General features: G+C 37.5%; 1 protein-coding gene across 1 annotated transcript in view; it reads right to left on the minus strand.

Annotated features, from left to right (window-relative positions):
• Positions 1-23,546, minus strand: part of LOC107306098 (zinc finger protein GLIS3-like) — a 44,246-nt gene that overhangs the window by 12,562 nt on the left and 8,138 nt on the right. Inside the window, exons 3-4 of the mRNA XM_015848920.2 lie at positions 16,590-16,731; positions 9,426-9,588 (exon numbers count right to left, since the gene is read on the minus strand). Of these exons, the coding sequence (XP_015704406.1) occupies positions 9,426-9,571 (146 nt within the window). The 5' untranslated portion in view covers positions 9,572-9,588; positions 16,590-16,731. The remainder of the gene's footprint in view (positions 1-9,425; positions 9,589-16,589; positions 16,732-23,546) is intronic.

The raw sequence follows: 23,546 nt of genomic DNA on the forward strand, positions 1-23,546 counted from the left end.
CTCCATCCTCTCAGCATCCTTCCTTAGAGCCCCTTCATCTCCAGGCTGAACAGTCCAAGCTCTCTCAGACTTGCCTCACAGGAGAGATGCTCTAGTCCTTCATCATCTTTATTCCTGTTGTTTGACTTACACCAGTATGTCTATGTCTATTTTGTACTGATGAGCCCATAAATGGATGCAGAACTCATGTGGCCTCTCTAGTGTCGAGCAGAGGGAAACAAGCACCTCTTTCAAGGCAATAATTTGCCTAAAGAAGCTCAGGATATCAATTGCTTTCCTTGTTGCATGGATATATTGTTAGTTCATGTTCAACTTGATGCCTACCAAGTCTCTCAGGTCCTTTTCTGCCAAGCTTTCTGGTGACATGTTGTTAGCTTTGATGATTCCAAAATGAAAACACTGAATTCTTGTCTTGTGATGGAAAACCTGTTTTAACTGCTGTAGGCAGGTTTTAAATAATAACAGTTGAAAAAACCTCACGGGAGACCTTATTTTTGAGGCACTGCCTTCTGTGTCATAATATGACTCTGTACCAGCTATATACATCAACAAATAGTTGTTCTTCCTCCCAGGAAGGAAGTGGACTATTCTGGTGAATGGAGACTGTGAGGAGATGAACAACAGGTTCAAGTTTTGAGTCCCAGAAATCCCTGTTCTGTGTATGTTGGGTGAAACAATCTGAAAATATTCTGGAGGCAGTATAATGTATATGAAGGCAAGTGTTAAACTGCTTCTGGTTGAGTGGATATCAAAATGTTGCTCTGGAACCAAAGTGTAAACTTACAAGCAGAGTAAGAGGACGGTTCAGAATGAGGCTTACGGTGCAGCCACCACAGACGTTCATCATTTCAACTGCTTATTAGACACAGCTCTGTCACTACTGGTACTACAAGGATACACACTACTAAGCAAGAGGATTTTATGGAGATTGTATATGTGTTTTTTGTTGTTGTTGTTGTTTGTTTTTTAAATCTATATATCCTCTAAACTGCTTATTCAAAAGCACATTACAAATAGGTGACAGTCATTTTTGAAGAGGAAAGCTGCGGCTACAAGAACTGGCATCGCTATCCCATATGACCAAACTACCCACTAGACCAATGGAATCAAATCAGTAAACAAAAGCTCAGCCTGTGCTCAGGAATGGCTCGGTGTCACTTTCTGAATCATGAGATGAAAGCTGGGAAGGCTAATAAAATATTTCTGCAGGAGGATGAATGAATACTGACATCGTATTCCTACTGCAGAACAACCACTCCACTCTCTGAAGTAGGTTGACAGCTGTGCTGAGCAAAAGAATTCACTTGCTCTTCTCTGTGGCATGTATGCTTAGTGGCTACTGATAAGAGAGCCTGTTGCTTGCAAGTAACACAGCCTGAAAGGATCGTAAGTGTCAGTCTGACTGCTGTTCTCCTAAGACTAGACTTCAGTACACTACATAACATTCTCTTTCCTCTTGTAATAAAGAATATTTCTCCTGTAGAGGTCTAAGGAAGCTGTACATTCACTCTGAGTACAGCAGGTGATGTAAGTCCAGTAGGAGCACTACAGAACACCTTAGGAAAGGGTCTTTGTACAGATAATCACAAGTAAATCCAAGACAATTGAAATATTTTAAGTTACAGCTCAGAATCAATTTCTGCCACACATCATTTTTGTGATTTTGACCTTACCTGAAACCTATTTATTATATTTATTACATTCCTGGTAGATGCATAAGTTACATTTGTACTATAGCAAATATCAATTTTTTTGTGCAATTTACTGTCTATTCATTTTTCTATTGGATACATTAGCTGTACCTTGGATGGACTTTGTGCTGATTTGCTATTAGCTTCAAAAAACATATAAGCTACTATGTAGGTGGAAGAAATGTGTCAGCACTGAGTTGCTGAGTCTTTAATGCACTAAATATTTCCTTAACCCACATTACTGATGCAGTACACACTTAGTGACATACCAGGGAGGAAGAAAACAAAGAACGACGTGTTTCACAACCACACTAGAAAATAATTTTCAGGAAAAGATAACCAAATTGTTGTATTGGGCTGAAAATATCAGGAAGGTTCTAAAACAGTGCCAGGTCTAACTGGTTTCCAAAAGAAAGGACTGGAGTGAGTACAGCAACCCCACAGAATGAGTGTTAAATGCTGCCATAGAAGAACAATGTACAGTAAGTTTTTATTGCTATGACTTTTTGAAAAGTCATTGGATACGATCCTTGGTATTTTTGCAATTTGTGAAAACTGATTTCTTAAAAATGGTTTAAACAGCTGCCAATAACATGCAAAAAGTCCTTTTCAAAACTCAACGGGAAAAGCACAGTTTTAAAATTTTCACATTTGATTAAACAACCAAAAGAACCTTCCAATGGCACTGTATTACTTCTTACAGCAAGACAGGAATCTTTTTCAGTAGACTTTATAATGATTTATGAATCACCTCATGAATTCCTGGTTTACCCGTATGGGTGACTATAGTTATCTACTTCTTATACTTCCCCTCTGCCCAACAAAAGAGAAACTTGGACTTGTCTCAGTCTAGATTTGTTCCCAAACAAACCACAGTGTGTTACTGGGGGAACTGCAAATTTAATTTTGCTTCTGGAACAATAAGGACTGGTTTGTAACCACTAGGAAATTGACATCAGTAATTGCTGCCAAGTGCTGCAGTACATACGGTCAGGAAAGAGCCAGATTTGCAGAAGGATGCCCTCACTACTGCTTGCTGTATGTAAAATCAGTAGAGAACTGTTCTGGGAGCTATCAAGTAACTTCTTCCTTCCCAGTGCTTGCTAGGAAAAATTTGTCCTGCCCGGCAATGACTAGATCAGACAGTAAGCAAGATAAATGAAAAAGTTTCTAAATTGTATCTACTTAAGACTAGTTAAAATGTTGTATCTGTAGGTCACTCCATGCATCCTATTTGTTTCCATAGAAACTGCAAGAGATACAAGAGCACAATAACACTATTTGATAGAGAAAACTTTCAGCTACAAAACAACTTCCAATGTAGTTACCACCATTAGTTATGCATTTTTGTCAGTGACCAACAAAAGCTTGCATGCCACACTTGTACAAATCTGCACCAGAGGAGGTGGCCCACACAAAAGGTTTTCCCTCACACACTCTGTGTTTCCTACTCATATAGAAATCACCCCTTCAGCCCTCTGCTGCCCAGTTCAGCAATGCTAGTTCTTTATTCAATAAGTGTCAAGGTGCTCGTTGCTCTGGGTGAAGAATACTTTATACATATACTTAGTAAAATACAAAAGGTATCTCCCCACCAAATTAAACACTGAAAATAAACTTTCCACTTCCCTTACCTTTCCATAGCTTCCTCAGATGTGATTTACATTTATGCCAGCCCTAGTCAGTAAGTGCTAGAGTAAAATATTTTTTCTGTTTATCCTTGATGAATGCTGCTAAATAACAAAATCTGTGTATACAATTGCTGTTCCAAAAGTAACACATCCTATTTTATTATGTTGCTGTTGACTGTATGGCAGTAGATGTTGAACATTCCCACCAGTGTCCTATTCCATTTTGCTGCTGTGTGACAGATGGCAGCAGAGGGGCACTCTGACAGAATGCTGCCTGACATGGAAGTGTGGATGGAGAAAAGTTATGTCACTGATTTCCTCCACACGGTGAAAACTACACCTACTAACACTGACTGGCACTTGCTGAATGTTTCTGAAGACCAAACAGTGGACGAGAGCACAGTGAGGTGGTGGGTGGTACGTTTCACCTGTAGTGACAGTAAGAGCAGGTCACCTCCACTGGTGAAGATTTTCATGAGTGTGGTAGTGCAGGCACTTTTTCATTTCTAATGAAAATGCACAGTTAATGGTGGCAACTGTTGAAAAAGAGTATTTTGCAGCTCATTTTTTCTCTGTCAAACAGTATTATTGTGCTCTTTACACCTGCCATGATTTCCATGGAAATAAGTAGGAGGCATTACTTTCAGAGCAAACTATAAGAAACCAAATACCAAACCATTCTTTGGGCAACAGGATCTCAGCATTGTCAGTTTCATATCCCTACTTTTTGTACATTCCTGTTTTTCCTATGTGTGCTGTTTTAGAGTTACAAAAGAAAAGTGAATTTGTCTAAATTGAGAAAACATTGTTATTCTGAATTACTTTATATTCCATATTTCTATTTTCCCACTTAGTAGTTTGCAGGGAAAATGGTTAATTCCAATTATTCTGCAGTTTTGAATAAATTCTGCAGGAATTATAACAGCACATGAAACTACATTAAGAAAGGCAAGTGAATATTTTCTTTGCTTAAAAAACAAATAATTGTTTAAAAATTAAAACTAGAAGAAAGTTAACTGCATTCATATATGAATAAGGAAAGAGGAGAAGACAGTTTATCATTAAACTATATTTGACTATTCAGCAGGGTCCTACTAGTGGTATTATTTGAGGTAGAAACTATGCTGGATGTTGCTGTCTTTATGCTGCATGGTAGGGATTTCACAGATCCTCAGTGTCAGGGAGATTCAGATTGGATATTGACATAAAGATTGATCAGACCCTGGAATGGGCTGCCCAGGGAGGTGGTGGTGTCACTGTCCCTGGAGGTGTTCAAGAAATGTGTGGATGTAACACTAAGAGACATGGTTTAGTGGTCATCATGAGAATGGTGGTTGGACCAGATGATCGTACAGGTCTTTTCCAACCATAACAATTCTATGATTCCTTAATTCAATACACTGCCAATAAGGGATACTTTCTATTGTAATTCTCTGTAAACCAACTAACTGTCAGTGACAGTAAAATAAACATAACACAGGAATACTTGTAAGGAAACACCCCATCCCTGGAGGTGTTCAAGGCTGGGTTGGATGGGGCCCTGGGCAGCCTAGTCTAGTATTAAATGTGGAGGTTGGCAGCCCTGGTGTTGGAGTTTCATGATCCTTGAGGTCCCTTCCTGGGCCATTCTATGATTCTATGATTCTATGACTCTTATGAAAGATTTAAAGCACACTTTTAAAAAATAAATAATTTCCCCAAAGGTATGAGTAGATTCTCATTACTTTGGGGAAATAATTTTTTTATTTTTATTTTTTAATTATTATTATTTTTTTAATCCTGGTTCATTTTACCTTCCTATGCTAAAACATATTTATCTCCATTGACTTTAAGTTGCAACTGTTCTGTTCCCACAACAGAAATACATGCATTTTGGTCAAAGCAAAGCAAAATTGTTTTCCATACTTTTGTTCAGCATCCTGCATGGCAACAGCTCCAGAGGAAGTTTCTGTCTCCATGGTTTCTCAGAGTTGTTGACAGCATTTGCTAGTGCTACATCTTTCTTACTAGTCATTAACAAGTGTCTAAAAATCCTTTTCATGCTGCAAGTCCTCTAGCTTTAGGAACACGGGAACTGCTCTATCAGATCAAACCAGTAGTCCATATAGTCAAAGGAGGGGCAGGAGGAAGAAAGAATAGTCCCTCAATAAGTGTCAGAAGTGTTTTGGTGAGGAGAGTGGAAGAAGACGGAGATAAATAAAAACTTTAACATTACTCTCATCATTTTTTGTAACTGAACTGTATTAGAAAACGGTGTTTCAAAATGGAAAACAGTGCCTTCAGAAAACAGAGAAAGCATGGACAGAATGATTCCAAGCTTTGCTAGGTCTGCTCTGGCACAGGTTAGGGATTAGACCTATTGCCACCTCCACTCTTTATTATCTGCGATTTCTAAGTGTCATTTGCTTACTAACAAAAAAAAGTGCTAATGTCTCAGCACCTAAACCTCCCAAGTGTAGCAATCCTGAAAAAAATTACTGTGCTGATTTCAAAACCACCCTGTTTGCATGTCTAACTAAAGCCTATCTTCAAGTCAGACCCTTGTATGCCACACACAAAGGGCTTTGTAACACAATGTCCCAGCTCCTTGGTTAGAAGCACTTGGAGACTTTTGCTTCTGGCATGGAGCTACTTACTATATTACAGTGAAATCATAAAAGGAATATAACCACAAATTCAAATAATAAAAAGAAGTGCTGCCACAGAACTTATAATAGCATTATAATAAACTTAAAATAGCATCAGTAAGTCATCACTGAACAGTTAAGCGCAAGTTCTTTTTCCCAGCTTCATGTCATCTCCAGGCATTCCAGTCAAGCCAGGTTGTGTCATGCTTCAGGGAAATACCACTAGTTCTGGTTTCCAGAATGGTGAAAGAACGTCTGACAACTGTGATTCTGTGAATTCTGTTTGATTCTGTGACAAGCTCTCACACTGGTTAATACAAAATATGCATGCAGCTTTTGTGTTTGTTGTTTGTTTGTTTTTCTGTGACCATGAAAGTTACTATTTGAAATTATTAGAAATAATTTCAAGCATTTGGCATTTTCAGTATTGTTGCACTATTTTGCAAATTAAATATTCTACGTGAAAACAGAACTGGTTTTCTAGTTTTTCAATAGATTGTTTTCTTCTTCAGTTTCCCTGAATGCCCAAGTTTTTTGTTATTACAAAAATCAGTAAAAACCAGTATATATTTTTTCATAGATATGACTTCGGGTACTGTAATGTTTTGCTATCTTCATTGAACAGCTGCAATATTTCAAACTACAGAAGTACTGAAAATCAGAACTAGCAAGCTGCAACAAATGTAAACTTTCACTTTTAATATGCATGCTGTCTCCTTTGGTGAATGAAGCAGCTTTTTGAATCCATGCTCTCTAAGTTGCACTTGGTACACAGAATGAAAACAGCTGGACATGCGCCTCATGTTTTGTTCAGTTTCTCACATTAGCAAGGCTTAATTCAGTTCACATTCACACTCCCATCACTGTGGTGGAGAAAGAAAAGAAGCCTACCCATTATTTCTCTATCCTACAGCCCATGGAAAGGTAGATAAAGTTCTTATTTCTTTTTGACTGTCACTCACAGGCCTGAGCATGCTGTCCACAATGGAAGGGGACACACGAATAGCCCCAGAGTCACAGAGGTTACCAAACCAGCTTAGATTGGGTTCAGACTACTAAATGCAAGCAATTGCAAGAGTGTGTGCACGTCAGTTCATCCTAACTGGAATGACCACTAACACATGCAGCATGTCAGGGAACTGCAAACTATGAAGGGGTTAAATCCCCTGTTTGGATACCTAAACCCTGCAGCACTATCAGTGATAAGATGGACCTTTAGAGATCCCTTTTGACTCAAACCATTCTATGATTCCCTGGGGATTCACATGTTTCAAAGCCATTTATGTCATGCATTGTACATTGAAGTCTTTGTTCATTCAGCTTATATTTTCACAGCTAGCATTACATCCACAATGCAGTGGAGGTGACAGATAACTGCAGGATCTTTACACATGTGAATTGTACTTGATTCAAAATACAGATTCTGTATTAGTTTTTATTTTAAACACCGATCTTAATTTGTACTAAATGTTCTGTAATGAAATGAAAACTGCTTTAATGCATTTTCCTGAATGAATTTAAATGGCCATATTTCCTATTTCACAAATTGAGATACTGGAATTGTTTAACTAATTCAAAGTACCTCCACAGATGAGAAATAAAAAACTAAAGCCCTTTAGAAGAGAGCATACACAGCTAACCCATGATAAAGGAGTATACAGTGCAAGCTTTTTGTTGTTGTTATTCCATAGAGAGCAGTAATATTCTGAGATCTGTAACCCATTCAAGACTTTTATGAGTTACATCATAGTGTAAATGTATTTATATCAACTGAAAATGGTGCCAGAAATATAAACGTGAGATTTTTTTTGTTTGTTTTTGTGATTTTGAAATCTATTCTACCTATTCTCTTAATTCCTGTATCAAAACAGAGAGCACAACTGTGCATTCTCTGCTGTTTAGCCTATGTATTAAAATGCATACCATTATTTGCTATTGCTTGAGTCAGCACTGCACAACACAGTCCTCCCTGTGTCTGGCATTCAGTCGGCACAGCATTAATAGCAGCACACTGATGGTCTGGCTATTGCTGAGCAATGCCTGGGGCCACTCTGTAGGGAACAGCTTTAATAGTGCAGGGCAGGCAGTGACCACACCGCAAGCTGCGCCAGGCCACAATAAGCCTGTGGCCCATGGGTTAAGACATGCCTAGGCTAATTAGAAGATCAGTGTCTTTTATCACAATATAACACTAGTTATTGATCAGACCCTGCATGTCACCTTGTGGTCTGGTATTTGTTGGATGAGGATATCAGACAGAAAACTATATTAAAAAATAAAAGCAGGTGGGGCAAGAGAGCACGAGCAATTCCAGAGTTTGCACACAAGGCTGGATAAAGGGACAAGGGTCAGTACTATGTGGCCAGGAGAGAGGAGGAAGGACTGAGGCACTAGATGATAGTGAAAAGGCAATCTCTGACTGATGCATCAACAACTTTCAGTGGCTCCAAAAATAACTGAATTCACTCATGTCATCTGAAAATGAGAAACACTTCTGCCTGTTATCAGTTCCCTGAACCATTGTGCTCTTTCATCTTCCTGATATAAAGTGAAGTTACTAATGCTTTCCTGAAAAGAAGTATCAGTAATCAAAATCTAGTGAATGCTCTTGGGTTTATAATTAGACTCTTTTGTGTTCTCCAAATTACTGCAATCTTTATCACACAAGGAAATTAAACACTTTGAAATATATTTGTAACATACAGTAATTAATCATTTAGAGCAGTGAAAAATAGTTAGATAAAAAATAATTGGATTTAAGTAACCATATATGTATAGTAAGAAGTCATTATTCCATTTGCATTGAAGTGTAACAATGCCACATGCTATACAATTAATTGGAGATACTGATGAAAACAATTTAGAAAATGTCTAAAACGTTTTAAGCAATTTTCACATCGCTGGTATATCTAAAATCATTGAGACAGCCAAGGGTTTGTATCTAGCCAGCATAAACTAAGTGATGGCAATAATTCAGAAAACAGTGAATAAAAAATAAGATCTATTCATTATCTGTTAGTCTTAATAACAGAAAAGATTAGTAATTCCTGCTGAAATAGTCTGTATTACAAGAATACAGAGAGAAAAGAGAGAAATTTATGACTCTCCTACTGCAAGCAAACTGAAACATGAATCTCAGGATCCCTATTCTGGTAGGTGTTACTGGGCTCCTCTGATGTTTGAAGTATTCCAGCCAGTTTGACGTTCCTTGCTTAGGGCACTGGTGGAAATCAGAAGGGATTTGGAGAAAGTCCCTGAATTGGAAATGGACAGGAATTGCCCTGAGTCAACACCAGGCTGGTATAGTAAAGTCTCTTTCTCCTTCCCTGGGTCAATTCACACCCATTGTAACTGTTTCCCAGGGGATACCATCAGCAACTTTCCGAACAGCAACAATACAATTTTTGCCCATCCTGGTAGCTCTGAATGTGGTCCTGACTCAGCCATGGTGCGGGACAAGCAGGAGGTTGTCTTACCTCTCAGAGTCTGCAACTGAGAGAAGAGATAACTGGGAAGGAGGATGGAGAGAACTACTTTGTACGTTACATCCTGGGGAGGGGTGGCTGCTGGGCTGGGACAAAGACACTGCCCCAGCCGCTGTTCCACTTCCACTTGTCTGCATGCTGGGGAACACGGCCACTGAAACCAAAAGGAAAGAAATAACCTTCATCAGGCAGTGACACAAAAATACCTAAATAACCTCTGTTGCTACCAAACGATGCCCTCATGAAACCAGGAACAACATAGTTGTGCACCTTGTCTTGGGAATTTTGCCTGAATGAGCCGCAATTCTTCTGTAGTTTAATAGTGTAGAAGAAGGGACAAATATATACTGAAATAGTTTTCAAAGCTAGCAAGCAAATTGAAAGCACAGTTTTTTAAGTAGTGAAATAACTTTCTATATTTTTTCATTGGTAAAAATTTCAAATTTCTAGAAGACATCAACCCAAACACAGCTACTGCTGTTATAGCTTATAGACTGTGAAAGAAAATAAAATATGCAAAAATATGGAATTTACATTAACAGTTTCATAATTTTCTATGAGGTTGCTTTTGCATGTGTTTTGAATAAGGAAAGATTCTAAATGATTAAACTAAAAGCATTACAGGACTCCCTCCAAATTCCCTAATGAGTTTACCACGACAATCCTGTAATCTCATTTTCAAAAGTTCTTTAAATTTGGAATTAAGACTCTGATTACCAAATCATTCTGACAATCCAGTTATACAATTATTTTGATTTATTGATTTATTTATTGTGTGTCAGGCAGTTAATGCTGATGTTAAGCAGCAGCCAAATACATGCTCTTAAATATTTTATTAAGTCTGAGAAAGGAATCAGATTTTAAAATTTTTTAGGCTCTTCACAACAGGAAAATGAGTCATCAATGGTGGTCATATCTTCCAGTCTTTTTATTAAAAAAAAAAAAAACACAAAAAACCAAAAAAACAAAAAAAACTCATTTACAGTATTAAATTATATCTATAAAACTTATGCTAGTGAGCATGCTGGAGATAAAGATTCACATTTATTGATAAAATTCTAGAATTTAAACCAGTTCCCCAAAGGGTGCTATCACTGCTATAATGTCTTTCTTTAGCAAAAGCACTTCTATGGATGCTGATGTCTTAGTAGAACATTCTTTTTAGGACACAATCTCGCCTTCACACAAACTATTTCTGAGGTCACAATTCTGAATGTTGCTGCCCCAGATCAAACGAGTGGAAGCCCACCTCCCATCCCAAGTCTTCAGCTTATTTCTGTAATTCCTCTCTTACTCATTGTGAGCCAACGTGATATACTGGATGCTCACCACACTAAAGCAGAGTCAAGGAAAGTTCAGGAGCATAATTATCCTGTATTTTGGCCACAACAACCTTAAGCAACCCTACAGGCTTGGGGAGGAGTGGCTGGAAAGCTGCCTGATGGAAAGAGACATTGGTGTACTGATAGACAGTCAGTTTAATATAAGCCAGCAGTGTGACCTGGCTTTTATCAGGAATGGTGTGGTGAGCAGGACTGAAAAAGTCATTCTGCCCCTGTACTCAGCACTGGTGAGGCCTCAAGTACAGTGTTCAGTTTTGGGCACCTCAATACAGAAAGGACACTGAGGTGCTGGAGCAGGTCCGAAGAAGGGCAAGGCTTGTGAAGGGTTTGGAGAATATGCCCTACAAGGCAACTGAGGGAACTGGGGCTGTTTAGTCTGGGAAAAAGGAGGCTGAGGGGAGACCTTACTGCTCTCTTCAAATATCTGAAAGGTGCTTGCAGTGAGAGTGGGGTTGGTCTCTTCTTACTGGTGACAGGTGGAAACACTGAAATAGGCTTTCCAGGGAGGTGGATAAGTAACAGTTCCTGAATGTATTAAAAACTAATCGGTTATGGTGCTCAGGGACATGATTTAGCAGAGAGCTGCTACAGTTAGTGTAGTATGGTTAGGTTGCAGTTGAACTTGGTGATCTTTAAGGTCTTTTCCAACCTGAGCAACTCTAAAATACTATAATTATGCTGCAGCCTCCACCAAGAGGTTACATGTTGGACACTTAACATGTCCTGAGTATGTTTCAGCTGGTGGAGATGGCAGTCAATGAAAGCCCAGACAGGAAACCACCCTGAATAAAAATACCTGACACAGACACCATGGAGGTAATTTAAAGTGTAGATCAGGTAGGCATGAGTCACATTGGTGGGCAAAGCTGGAGGAATGGAGGCTGCTCTACGGTGTGGCAAGTATGGCAAACAAAACCACCTGTAGCTGCCCTCTGCTCTATGTCCTACTGTTTGCTCATTCTTACAGGGATCACAGCCTCCTAATACCAGTGCAGGTCACAGCTGACACCTGACTGCTGAATGCCTCCCAAACCTTGGAAAGACACAGAGGACGTAGATCACATGGTAAAGTGAGAGATCATTTAATCCAAAAAGGAATAATTCAGTAAGAAAGTGACCTCTCTAATATAAGAGCAAAGTAGCTATAGATGTGTTTCCACTTTCCTCATGTACCCCCAAAACCCTTTTTTCCCTTTATTTGTTTCTTTTTCTGACAGATGGACAGTAAGTGGCATAAAATAAGAGCTAACTATAGCAGGGGACAGAGGAGAAGACACAATGTTTATGGAAGAAAAAGCACAGGTGATATTATCTGCAAAGACATGCTTGTGCAAGTGCAATGTTAAATGATCACAGCATGACAGAGCAGCATTCCTGGACCCCCACAGAGCCTTGTAATGAAGCCCCCAAGAGCAGCGGCATGAATGATGTGGCGGAAGACTACACAATGGCCACAGATTCTGGCAGGTAGCATACCAGTAACATCTCTGTGGGCACGCAGTGAAATGAAATTGCAATGCTGGCAGCTGCTTCCTAGGGGAAATGCTACCATAAGACTTTCTAGTGAAGACATGGCAGTGGTCCAAGGTACTACCTGAATCTGGTAAACACCAGCAAAAAGTGAAACACTATCAGCTACTGGCAGTTCACAGACTAATGGCAGTCAACAACTACTGTCAGTGACAGGTCAGAAAGTAGAGTAGGTCTTAATAGACAGACAGAAAATTCTGGATACCATTTAAGAAACTGTTACATAGCTTGATCACTTTTTTGTTGGGAGCTGTATGTATCACATGCCTTTCTAGTGTTTCAAATGTTAATGTCCATTCCTTGCTTGAACACACAGGTTCCCATTTGATTTGAATGGTATGAAACTGAAGAAACATTAATGGCCACCACGATTCTCACTGACTCCAGTATACCAGGAGCTAGATTGACATAGAAAGATGTAAAATTAAGTGCAACTACTTAGCAAAAATGTTTTCTCTCCTGAGCAACACAAGATAAAATAATTCAGAAAGAGCAAAAAATTCAGATTTAAAAAAAAAAAAAGAAAAAAAAAAGAAAAAAAAGAAAGTTAAAGCCTCAAAGCAAACAATTACAATTTATTTATTTATTTATTTATTTATTTTAGAATATAAGACTTTTCCATGAGAATACCTCTGCAATGACATTATCTCAGTGAGAAGCTAAATTCACATGTGTTCATGCACAGGAACAATTTGTGTGGATAGGAGAGAAAAAGCTAATGCTTAATAAGGTTCCTTTAAAAACCTGACAGAAACGAAGCATCGAAATAGATACAGAACCCAAACCTTTTTATTAAATGAAGCCAGAAAACTATAATTTCAGGCAACATTTTAAAAAAAGAATAAAAATAATCCTTCCACTTTGCAAATTATCAGCAATTTTATACTTCCTTATGTTGTTCACTTCTACCCCCAAAATACCTCTCCTCTTACCACTGCTACCATGAGTTTAGAGAACATTTCTATATAGTATTCTGTAAAGACAATCTGTTTTACTTGTTAGCCATACTTTCAGTAACTTTGTGTTTGTTTTAAGCAGATCTTCACGTTATCTTACTGTTTTAACAGGACTATGCTCAGTTTATATTTCTTCAGTGAAGTCACAAAAGCCACAAGACCAGGCAAGCATTTTTGCAATCTAAAGTTTAAATGATACATACATAATCAATAAGATTGTTTCATATTTTGTATCTAAATATATTTGTGACTCTGGATTCTGAATCTGCACAGAGAAGCAGGGGTCATTCTAGGCATTGTTACACTTCAGTAAGTGGAAATGGACTGTTATACAAATGCCTGCTTTTTGTAATCACATATTTCTAATAGTTTACTTCCAAATGTCTATTATGTAAACCTCATAGGAAAGGAGAAAGCCTTCATTTGCTTTAAATGTGCATAAAGTATGAGAAAAGCAGCTCAAAGTGAGAGAAGCTTGAAGGCACTGGAAGAATGGAAATTTATCCTGTTTCTACTTGAAAAGTGGAACAAACGCATTTCAGCTAATATGCACACTATCAGTTCCTTGCAGAAATCATATTTTTCAAAAAAGTCTCAGTGTTTTTATTTTATCCCAACAAAATACAACATTGTTTTAAAAGAAGCTGAAAGAGTAACTTCACTGCAAGTACACTTAAGCTTTCAGGTGTTTTGCATTTCATGTTTGGGGCATTAATAATGTTGTAATTTCCTACAAGTCCCTTCCTTTTGGACTTCACTGACTTTGCTATATAGTATATTATTATGTAGCAACTCTATTGAGTGAAACAATTAATTTCAATTAGATTGCGCAGGTGTCACAACGAAGTGACATAGATTAATTTACATATGATACAAAGCCCTAAGCCAATTTAAGTGAAACAACAATAGTATCACCTCTGTAGTAGGAATATTAAGCTACAAGATATTTGCCAAGTTATAGGTAGCTGAGAACTTGTGTAAGGGAAATTAGTTTGCTACTTACAGAGAAGACCCAAGAAGGTAGTAAATGCCCCGTGACTGAAGACTTTCAAAGTCAGGCTGGACAGTGCTCTGATCAATCTGATCTAGCTGTAGGAGCCCCCGTTCATTGAAGGGGAGTTGGACTAAAGTCAAAGAATCACAGAACCACAGAGAATCATAGAATCCTTAGAGTTAGAAGGGACCTTTAAAGACCATGCAGTCCCGCTCCCCTTCAGTGAACAGGGACTTCTACATCTAGAACAAGTTGCTCAGAGTCCTGTCCAGCCTGGGTTTGAATGTCGCATAGGAAGGGTCATCTGCCACATCTCTGGGCAACCCATTTCAGTGCCTCACTACCCTCACTGTAAAATACTTTTTCCTTACATCCAACCTAAATCTATGCTTCTTTAAGTCTGAAACCATTTCCCCTTGTCCTATCACCATGACACCTGCAAAAGAGTTTAGATAACCTTTAGGGGTTCTTTTCAACTGAAATGATTCTATGATTCTAAATTAATGCTAAATATATATATATTTACATGTTGATTAAGTGCATAACAATTGCTAAACAATGGAAACAATGCCAAAAAACCCAACACATGATTGATTACATCAAAGAGTCTCAAAAATCAGTATTTCTGTAAACCCTATCTATTGAAAGACAATACATCAGCAAGGTCACAGAAAGTGTGTCACAGCCTCTGAAGTTGTCTATGGGGTATGGTGATGATCGCAGATTGCTATCTAAGAGCTGGCTGGAGACACTTGTTTCACTTTGCTTAGGAATCCAACAAGTCATGGACAGCAGTTTGTTCAAGTCACACTTAGTCCAGATTCACCCAGAAGCCTGAGTTTAAACTCTGAATCATAGTGTGGAAGTCAGGCTTGTGAAAGAGCTCAGTGCTACACGGAATACACTGGAAATCTGTGAGAATGTCTTAAATTTCTGAAAACCTGGTCTCAGCTGTAGGTACTGAATTCATATGACATTCTGTCCCCCATCTAACCTCCATGTTATTTATGCACTTGAAAGGAAAAGGAAAAGCTGAGTTTTTTCTTCCCTAAATGTAAGTTTTGCCATACACTGGGTAATGTCAGTAAATAATTCTTATAAATCTAAATATTCCTCATCATCCAGTTCCATCTCAAAGTACAATATAAAGAAAACAGATGCAACTTATACCATGTCACTAGAGGATCCCTGGGCAGCAGGTCTTTAAATTCTGAACTTTCCTTAGGCTCTGGGGTCACAAGTGCCACACAGATTATAATCAGACAAGATTAACAGATTAACAGATACTATCAACTACTTTATAAATTTGGATTCCATAGCTTTAAATCACAGCTTTAAATTCCTGATTTTTGTCATATAAGACTACATAAATACCAACTAGTATGTATTTCATGGCAACCTTGACAGAAACATATGATAAAACTGTTGTGATTCCAACGCTGTCAGTAAAATTAGCCACCTACTGAGGTAACCACTTCATTTAATGTTATTTTCAACACTTCATATATCATTCAGCCAATTCTTTCACTTCCTACATCTGGTCCTCAATTAGTAGTTGGACTGCTAGAAGATGTAATGCATTTTGTCTTAAAATTAAAACCAGATGCCTTCACAACTACTAGAATATCGCATAAAAATGTTAACATCCTACCCACTGTTTTCTTGAGGTCTGAGATATATTTTCCCTCCTTACTTCCAAAATGTTTCAAATACATCCAAAGCCTGAACATCTATTGTACATTTAGCCAGGTATGTCAATTTGATGTACTAATATGAAAATCTCAGATATGTAATCCACACAATAAAAACAGCACTATCACATTTACAGCACAAATATGCTTATTCTTATGCTTACATAATATTAGAGCTCATGGGGCAGATGTAGATCTACTAGAAACTTTTCATTAATAATGAAAAGGAAAAACACCTTCCTTAAATCCAGATGATTTCAACAGTACAAGCTGCCTACAAGAAGACACTTGTAGAAGTGGGCAATCTGATCTAGTGGGTGGAATCTCTACCCACAGCAAAGTGGTTGGAAGTAGATTACCTTCAAGACCCCTTCCAAAACATTCTATGATTCTGCAGTGAAGTGAATTGCTAGCAGAATGCCTAAAGAGGAAAGATACTGTGGTGGTTCTTTTGAGGAACAAAACTAGAAGTTTCTCCCTTCCCATCAAAAAGAAAGACAAGAAAATCTGTTTACATTGCTTCATATTACTTTGCGGATTCTGTTCCTCTCACAAGATAGACATGAATTTTAGAGTACTTGGTAAAATAATTCCTAATCCCAAGCAAGCAGTAATATAGCTTTTTCTTGTCTTTTCTGTACCTGGGTAAATGTCATGAGCTGGCCCTGGGGACTGTCCCAATGCATTATCCACAGCATTGTGTGGTGATGGTGCTGTCTGGAGGGGCTGAATTGTGAGGCAGTCATTCAGGATGTCCTGTCCAAGCTCTGAACTCGATCGCAACTGCAACACAAGAGATAAGAAACAAACATCATACAGATAAATAGTAATGAGGAATGAGAAAATGTTGATGTTAAATAAAGGAATTGAGAACAAGGGGAATTCTTTTCTTTTGAATTCTAATAAATATCCTTCCATTAGAGAACACATTTCTCAAATGTGAGGAAGGGAACTCTGCCTCATGCTTAACAAGACTGTACTGAGGACAAGGGCAACTTGTACAGATTGGACCTTGTACAGATGAACTTATGATTACTCTTTTGCAATACACTGTGAAAGACAGAAGAATGTCCGGGTTCATGGATAATGAAAAATTATCAAATGTCTGTGATCTCTCATATCAGTAGATTGACACTATTGGAAATACTGACATGTTCTTGCATGTTTTACATCCTGCACCAGCTCACTGTAGGGCCAGAAAAGCATGTCAGTGGTGGAGGAAATCAAGAAATGATCTGAGAGTGAACAGTCAGGCACTATATTACTCACTACGGTGATGATGGACTTGCTCACCATGAAAGGTGAGCAGGTCTAGAATATAATCCAGCATCTCCAGCAAGCTCCTAAGCGACAAAAGAGAAATGACAGGAACTTCTGTCCATCCTATATTCAGACATGAAGAAACAACAGTAGAAAGGAAGGATTCTAAATGCAACTGAAAAAGACTCATTACTATGCCATGGGGTGTTGATATCATTCAAATGATTCCTGATGGCATACTCTAATACAAAACTGTTTCAAGAGAGCAAAGAGTTGGTGTTACACATGGTAAGCACCACAGGTATGGTGACTATGATAGGAAGGTTATATATGCAGACTGTGTATGCTGAAGTTTATTTCTTCTCTTCAAAATCCATTATATTTTTTGCAAAATATGACTTCAAATTTATATGGAATCTATGATAAAAATAAATAAGAAAAAAAACCTGATCTGTTAAAAATCCGGATTCTTTCATGAAAAAGACACATTTATGGATGTTGCCTTTATAAGTTGCTTGTTTGTGATTTTTTAAATTTTTTTTTTATTTTTTGATGAGTGAGGAAGTAATCAATTTTGTATAATTAGATGGCATTCACTATGGGCAGAGCAGTGAGCAAAGTAAGGGAGTGTGAACAAAATACTTATACAGAATTTACTAGCATCATATAACACCAACAACCAGTGACTGCACGCCTATTTTGCATTATTGAGAAATTTTGTTGGACTTACAAGCTCTTTAACACTGGGAATAAATTTATCATGAGTGGCTATACAGACAAATTTTCTGGCTTGCCAGTAGCCAATATTAATGTTTATGTAATTCAACAAAAGAAAAAGGATCAACAACAAAAGCAAACAAAAATAGTGAAACAAACACTGGAAGACAACTGTGATTTGTTTTTTGAAGATATTTCTAACTGTCTAAAAAGCAGAGATTATTGTCATTTCACATTTATAACCACAAGACCTGGAAATACAAATTTTATAAACTTACACGTACAAACACATACACACATGCATATGTGTGTATATACACATACACAGTTTTTGAATGAAGAATGCATATGCTTAACATACATCTATTGAAATTTACTGAGCAAGAGAGGAGTGTTATGCTGATTTGTACAAGTGCAGTACTAAATGTTCTACCAAGTACCCATGCTGGATAGTAATAGTTGCTGGGAATAACTTTACTTTTTAGCTGCTCAGTATCTATGTGAATTGCTATTTAGGAGTAACTACTGTCGCACCACCAGAAATGGCAGACCATCAGAAATGTTCTCTACTCTCCTGCTTAGCAGACTGGTATCAGACAGGAGTAAGTTTTGCTGTAGCAGAAGCAGTCTGGAAATCACAACTGCTTTCCAAACCACACACAGCTTCTGGAAAACTCCATTCCACACCATGACTGTTTTCTCTAGACAGATACACACTGTGATTGCAGAGTCCTGTTTCTTCTGCCACCTAAACCTCGGCTTCTGTTTTTGAAGATATTTCTTTTGTAGGAATCAAATTGTAACATTAATAGGGCTGGCAGCACCTATGGCCTCCTTGGAGCAAGATAAACTGTAGAAAACAAGTTCTAATTCAGCTATTGTTGATCAAGATGATCTTTTTGTTTTACAAACACAAACAAGGTAGAAAAATCCTCTACCTAGTAAAAGATCGTTGTTGTTGTTGTTGTTGTTGTTGTTATTATTATTATTATTATTATTTTAGTAAAAACCTTAACTGGAATTACTGCTTCACATTTTGTTACTGGCAGCATAATCTGACCTTTAATTCTTATTTTGCATGTGAAGATAACACAGAATAATCAAGACGATGTATCAGTTCAAAAATACGTAAATCAATCAACCACACACCATATCCATAAAATCTTGTCTTTACTTTAAAAAATATATAAAGGAGAGATAATAACTAACTAACCAAACCTGACTTCTGCATTCTGTTTTATTCCTCGTTCCAAAGACAATATCTTTGTTTGCAGAGTGGACTGTAGACTTATCAAACAGCTGTAAAAGACAGTTTACACTCCCTGACTTCTATACAAATTATATCCCAACACAAAAATCTTGGCAGTAATAATGCACTTCCCTTTTGACCACTCAAATAAGCACATGTACAATCATACTGTGACTAAAATGTTGACAATTTGTGAGACCGATAACATTAAAAAGTTATCTTGATGAATGATGAAATTAGTAAATGAAAAAAATTGCCATGCTGCACACATAGATTTTCAGTGTACTACAATGTAGTACAGATTTGTGCCTGGCCAAAGTGCAACTATAAACAACTGATCTCACCAGTAACTTCCCTGTATGAAATACTTGTTCAAAACGATTAATTTTCATCTCTAGTAGGTCAGCTGTGTGCAAGATTTGATGAGTTTTGTAGAAATTGGAGCCACTCCCATTATATGTGGGATGGGTTGACTTCCTAATATAAAATGTGACAAGTTTTTTTCTAATATACAAATCACTGTCAGTCATAATTTATGATTTTTTTACTCCTGTGATAATCAACTAATAATGTTTATCATCCTTCAGAACACTGCAGAGATGTTCTACTTTATACTAGCATTTTAGCTATGACTAAATAATTAACAAATATTAAGTGACACAAGCAGAAGTAATTAGAAGAGAGTAAGAGTCTACATCAATTTTTCCCTGTAGTATTTGAATCCAAGATCAGAGACAAAATGTCAGTTTGATGCGTGATATAATTCAAAAGAAAATGACTACTTAAAAGAAAGCATCATTTCTTTTATATTTCTCTAAACAGTTTGTGTATTATCTGAGATATGAATGCTTTTGTATAACCTGACTTATTTCTTCAGCATTATTCCTCTTCAGTGGGAACCTAATGCCATTAAGGAAAACACGTTTATGAACACACTTGGTTAGAAGAGACATTAGTTTTGGATTTTTCAAACATGATTAGTTTATTTCAACAGCATGAGACAGGACCTCAGTAACATCATATCCTGTCCTGGTGTAAACTCATTAACTGTGGTAATTCTTCAGTAAAGATTAGGGTCCTCCAGTCCTTCGAATTTGCCAGGACAATTTTGTCGTCAAATCACAATATTTTAAATCCCACTTAAATGGAGAAATTTCGCTAAATAAACTCTAAGAATTCTGTCCACAAAGTACAGTATTTCCACATGTAAAGGAGACAATGGTTACACGCTACTCATTCAATGCAGGTTTGATCTGTGTCTACTTTTTAAAAGACAAAACAAAACAACAACCGCACCCCAAACAAACAAACAAACAAACAAAAAACCCACCTGAATTCTGCTATGTTTCACTGAGATGAACTGCATACACTAAGCACCAAAGCTTTGCAAATGTGATTTTTATTTCATCGTACAGCTAAAAAAAGAATCCTAGTAACTGTCTCTAAGTTTGCTAAGTGCTGTTTGTCAGAGAATAAGCAAGTAGCATTTTACGTGTGTTTTTCTTGTCTATAAGTTGAGCTGGCATTGGGAAAGAGAAGCGTGATGTGTCAACATTGAGAGACCCATTTTATCAAAGTTTTTAAAACAGCAGACAGAAGTGACCACTGAAAAAATAAATGTTCAAGATGAAACTAGGCTGCATGAGAGTGTCTACATGTATTAGAGGTCTCCTTGCTAAGTCATCTGCTTACTCATGAAGATAAGCATCAAGGTCCAGTACTTTCCTGCACAGAATTAATCCTTGTTGATGACAGACAGTACAAGTTCACACTTGCTAAGTGTCATGGTTCTTGTACCTGGAGGCTACAGATACCTGTGAGCAAAGAGGCACTGAAGAAAAAAGGGATTCCTCAATAACTTGTGTTTACAGTGAACCACGTTGTCAGGATTTCTTGAGAGTTATAGCACTATTCTGATTTTTAACCACAGCCCTCTGATATGCATGCACAATATCCTTATCTGCTACTGCATTCTGTTTCAATTAAATGCTAGGCCAGGAAAACAAAATAAAACTGAAATTAAACAGCCCTATATATATAAAATGCAGATGTTAAGTCCTGTTCGAGAAAACATTGCTTCTATTCCCCTAAAAGTTTTACTACAACCACTGGGTTTGAATACAACTATAGCTTCCATCTTTGTAATCCATGTTAATCTGAGAAAACATGCCACAGATGCCTTCTTCATTCTTCAGTATGGGATACTGAAAATCAAAAGCACCTGGGATCCACACAGTCAAACTTTGGAAAGATTTAAGTCAGTAAGAAATTCTGATTTTGAAATGGTATTACAAGAGGAAAACACTGTTATGTTAAGATGGGTGTCACTGAAATTAATTCTACCACTGCTAGACTTGAAACAGTAAGCTTTTTTGGACTGGTATAATTCTAATCTGTGAAATAATTATTTATCTCTTCATTAACATGATATGGAACACAAAAATCACCATTCAAAGGGAAAGAAAACTGCAGCTGAAATAGAGGAAACTTCAAAGAAGAAAAAAAAAAAAGAAACTCATAATCTTACTTGAAGGAAGGGAGGCACAGTTTGAGTGAGATGTTTTATAAGTGGTCATTTTATGACATGAGCAAAAAAGCTGGGTTTGGCATAGTTCTGCTGAAAACTGGTTATTCATTTGCCCTACATATTTTCATGTACTGTCTTTTCACACAGAAAGCTGCTAGGTATACTTCTTTTTGTGACATACACTACTGTCTATCTCAGAGAAGTTCACATTTACACAAATACTGCTTCTTTTCTTTCTCACCCTAATCACAGAACTGGAAAGCATTCACAGGGATGTGTGTATGAATGGACACGTTACTTTTCAAACCCTACAGCAGCCTTAATTATAACATAGGTCTTGGTTTTAAACATTGCATTTTGTTGAGATCTACACTAAAACTTAACACATGTACCAGTTCCTACAAGGAAACACTTATCTGTATGAAATAATACCTTGATTACAGCACAAGACTAAAACTGAATAGATATTAGTAGCTTTACTCTTTTAAGGTCCAAGTTTTTAGACCTTAAAGCATATGATTTTCACTCTTCAAAGAATCCTTACAAACTTCTCTGTACAGTTTCATCCCCTTCCAATGAGCTTCTGAGTACACACGCAGTCTTCTGTTTGTTTTTTTTTTTTGCTAGATGTTAACATATTGCACTGGCTGGATTGGCAATCTTAAATTACAAAATCTTTATAGTTTCCCATTTATTGTTGGGGACTGCTGTGTTTTTTATTTGACTGTTTTGTCTGTTTGTTTGTTTGTTTTTAACTGTGCAGCCTCACAAATAACTGTCAGCAGATGGGGCAGAACTCTGAACCATAAGGAGGAAACAAATGTGCAGATGCAGGCTCTCTTCATGTAGGGAATGCCAATGAAGCTAGTATATAACTCAACTATTGCTTCAGGAGTAGTAGTATGGATCCCCAGATGGATCCTAATACAGGACAGCAATCCAGGACCCACTTTCATTAATGTAAAATCTGCATTGCAAGGATAGACATTCAGCCTGGAAGAAAGACAATAAGGATTCTCTTAAAGACTTGATGGGGATTTGGGTCACCACTGGGGCAAATAACTACAACCTAAAGAACAACAAATGCTCTTGGTATGCACTGATAGCCATTGCAAGTGTTTGGTATGTCATAAATGTATTGAGTACTTCTTTCCGGTACAGTTTCCAGTATGTACTACCAGAGCTCATGGGACTATAAATTCATGGTAGAAATCAGTTGCGGGGAAGCACTGTGATGTTAAATAACATATGTTAACATCAGGCTGAACCAACTCTTGACATACACAAGTTGACAGGCCCTGATAGAATACCCCCAGGAGTTCTGGAAGAGCCAACAGATATGATTGCCAGGTGATTCTGTAGTTTTACTTGATTGTGGTAACTGGGAGAAGTACTTGAGGACTGCAGGAAAACAACTGTGACTCCAATTTTCAAGAAGTACTAGGAGGACAAAGGTAACTACTGGCTAGTAGGACAGAACCTACTTGCAAAGTATAACTTGCTTAACCAGCTACAGCACCTAGGGAAACAGCCACAGCCACAGAAAGTTCTCCACTGCTTTCAAGGTCTGTGTTTTGCAGTGACTGTGCTAAAAAGAATTGGTCACTTTTGGTTTCCAAAGTTTTTCAATCAACTGTGTGGATAAATTCCTTAAACACCACTGCTCATTCCTAATCCTTTTTTTTTTTTTTTTTGCCAGCATCCCGTTCAGAAGAAACTGCTGCACTCTGCGGCACCTGATTTAAATTCCATTTTGAAAGCAGGAAGTAAAGGGATTAAAGATGAGGATTAAAACACTCTTTTCTGATATTTATTTATTTATTTATTTTTCTGTAGAATGGTCTC

This window comes from Coturnix japonica, chromosome Z (assembly GCF_001577835.2).
Source record: "Coturnix japonica isolate 7356 chromosome Z, Coturnix japonica 2.1, whole genome shotgun sequence".
Taxonomy (NCBI): domain Eukaryota; kingdom Metazoa; phylum Chordata; class Aves; order Galliformes; family Phasianidae; genus Coturnix; species Coturnix japonica.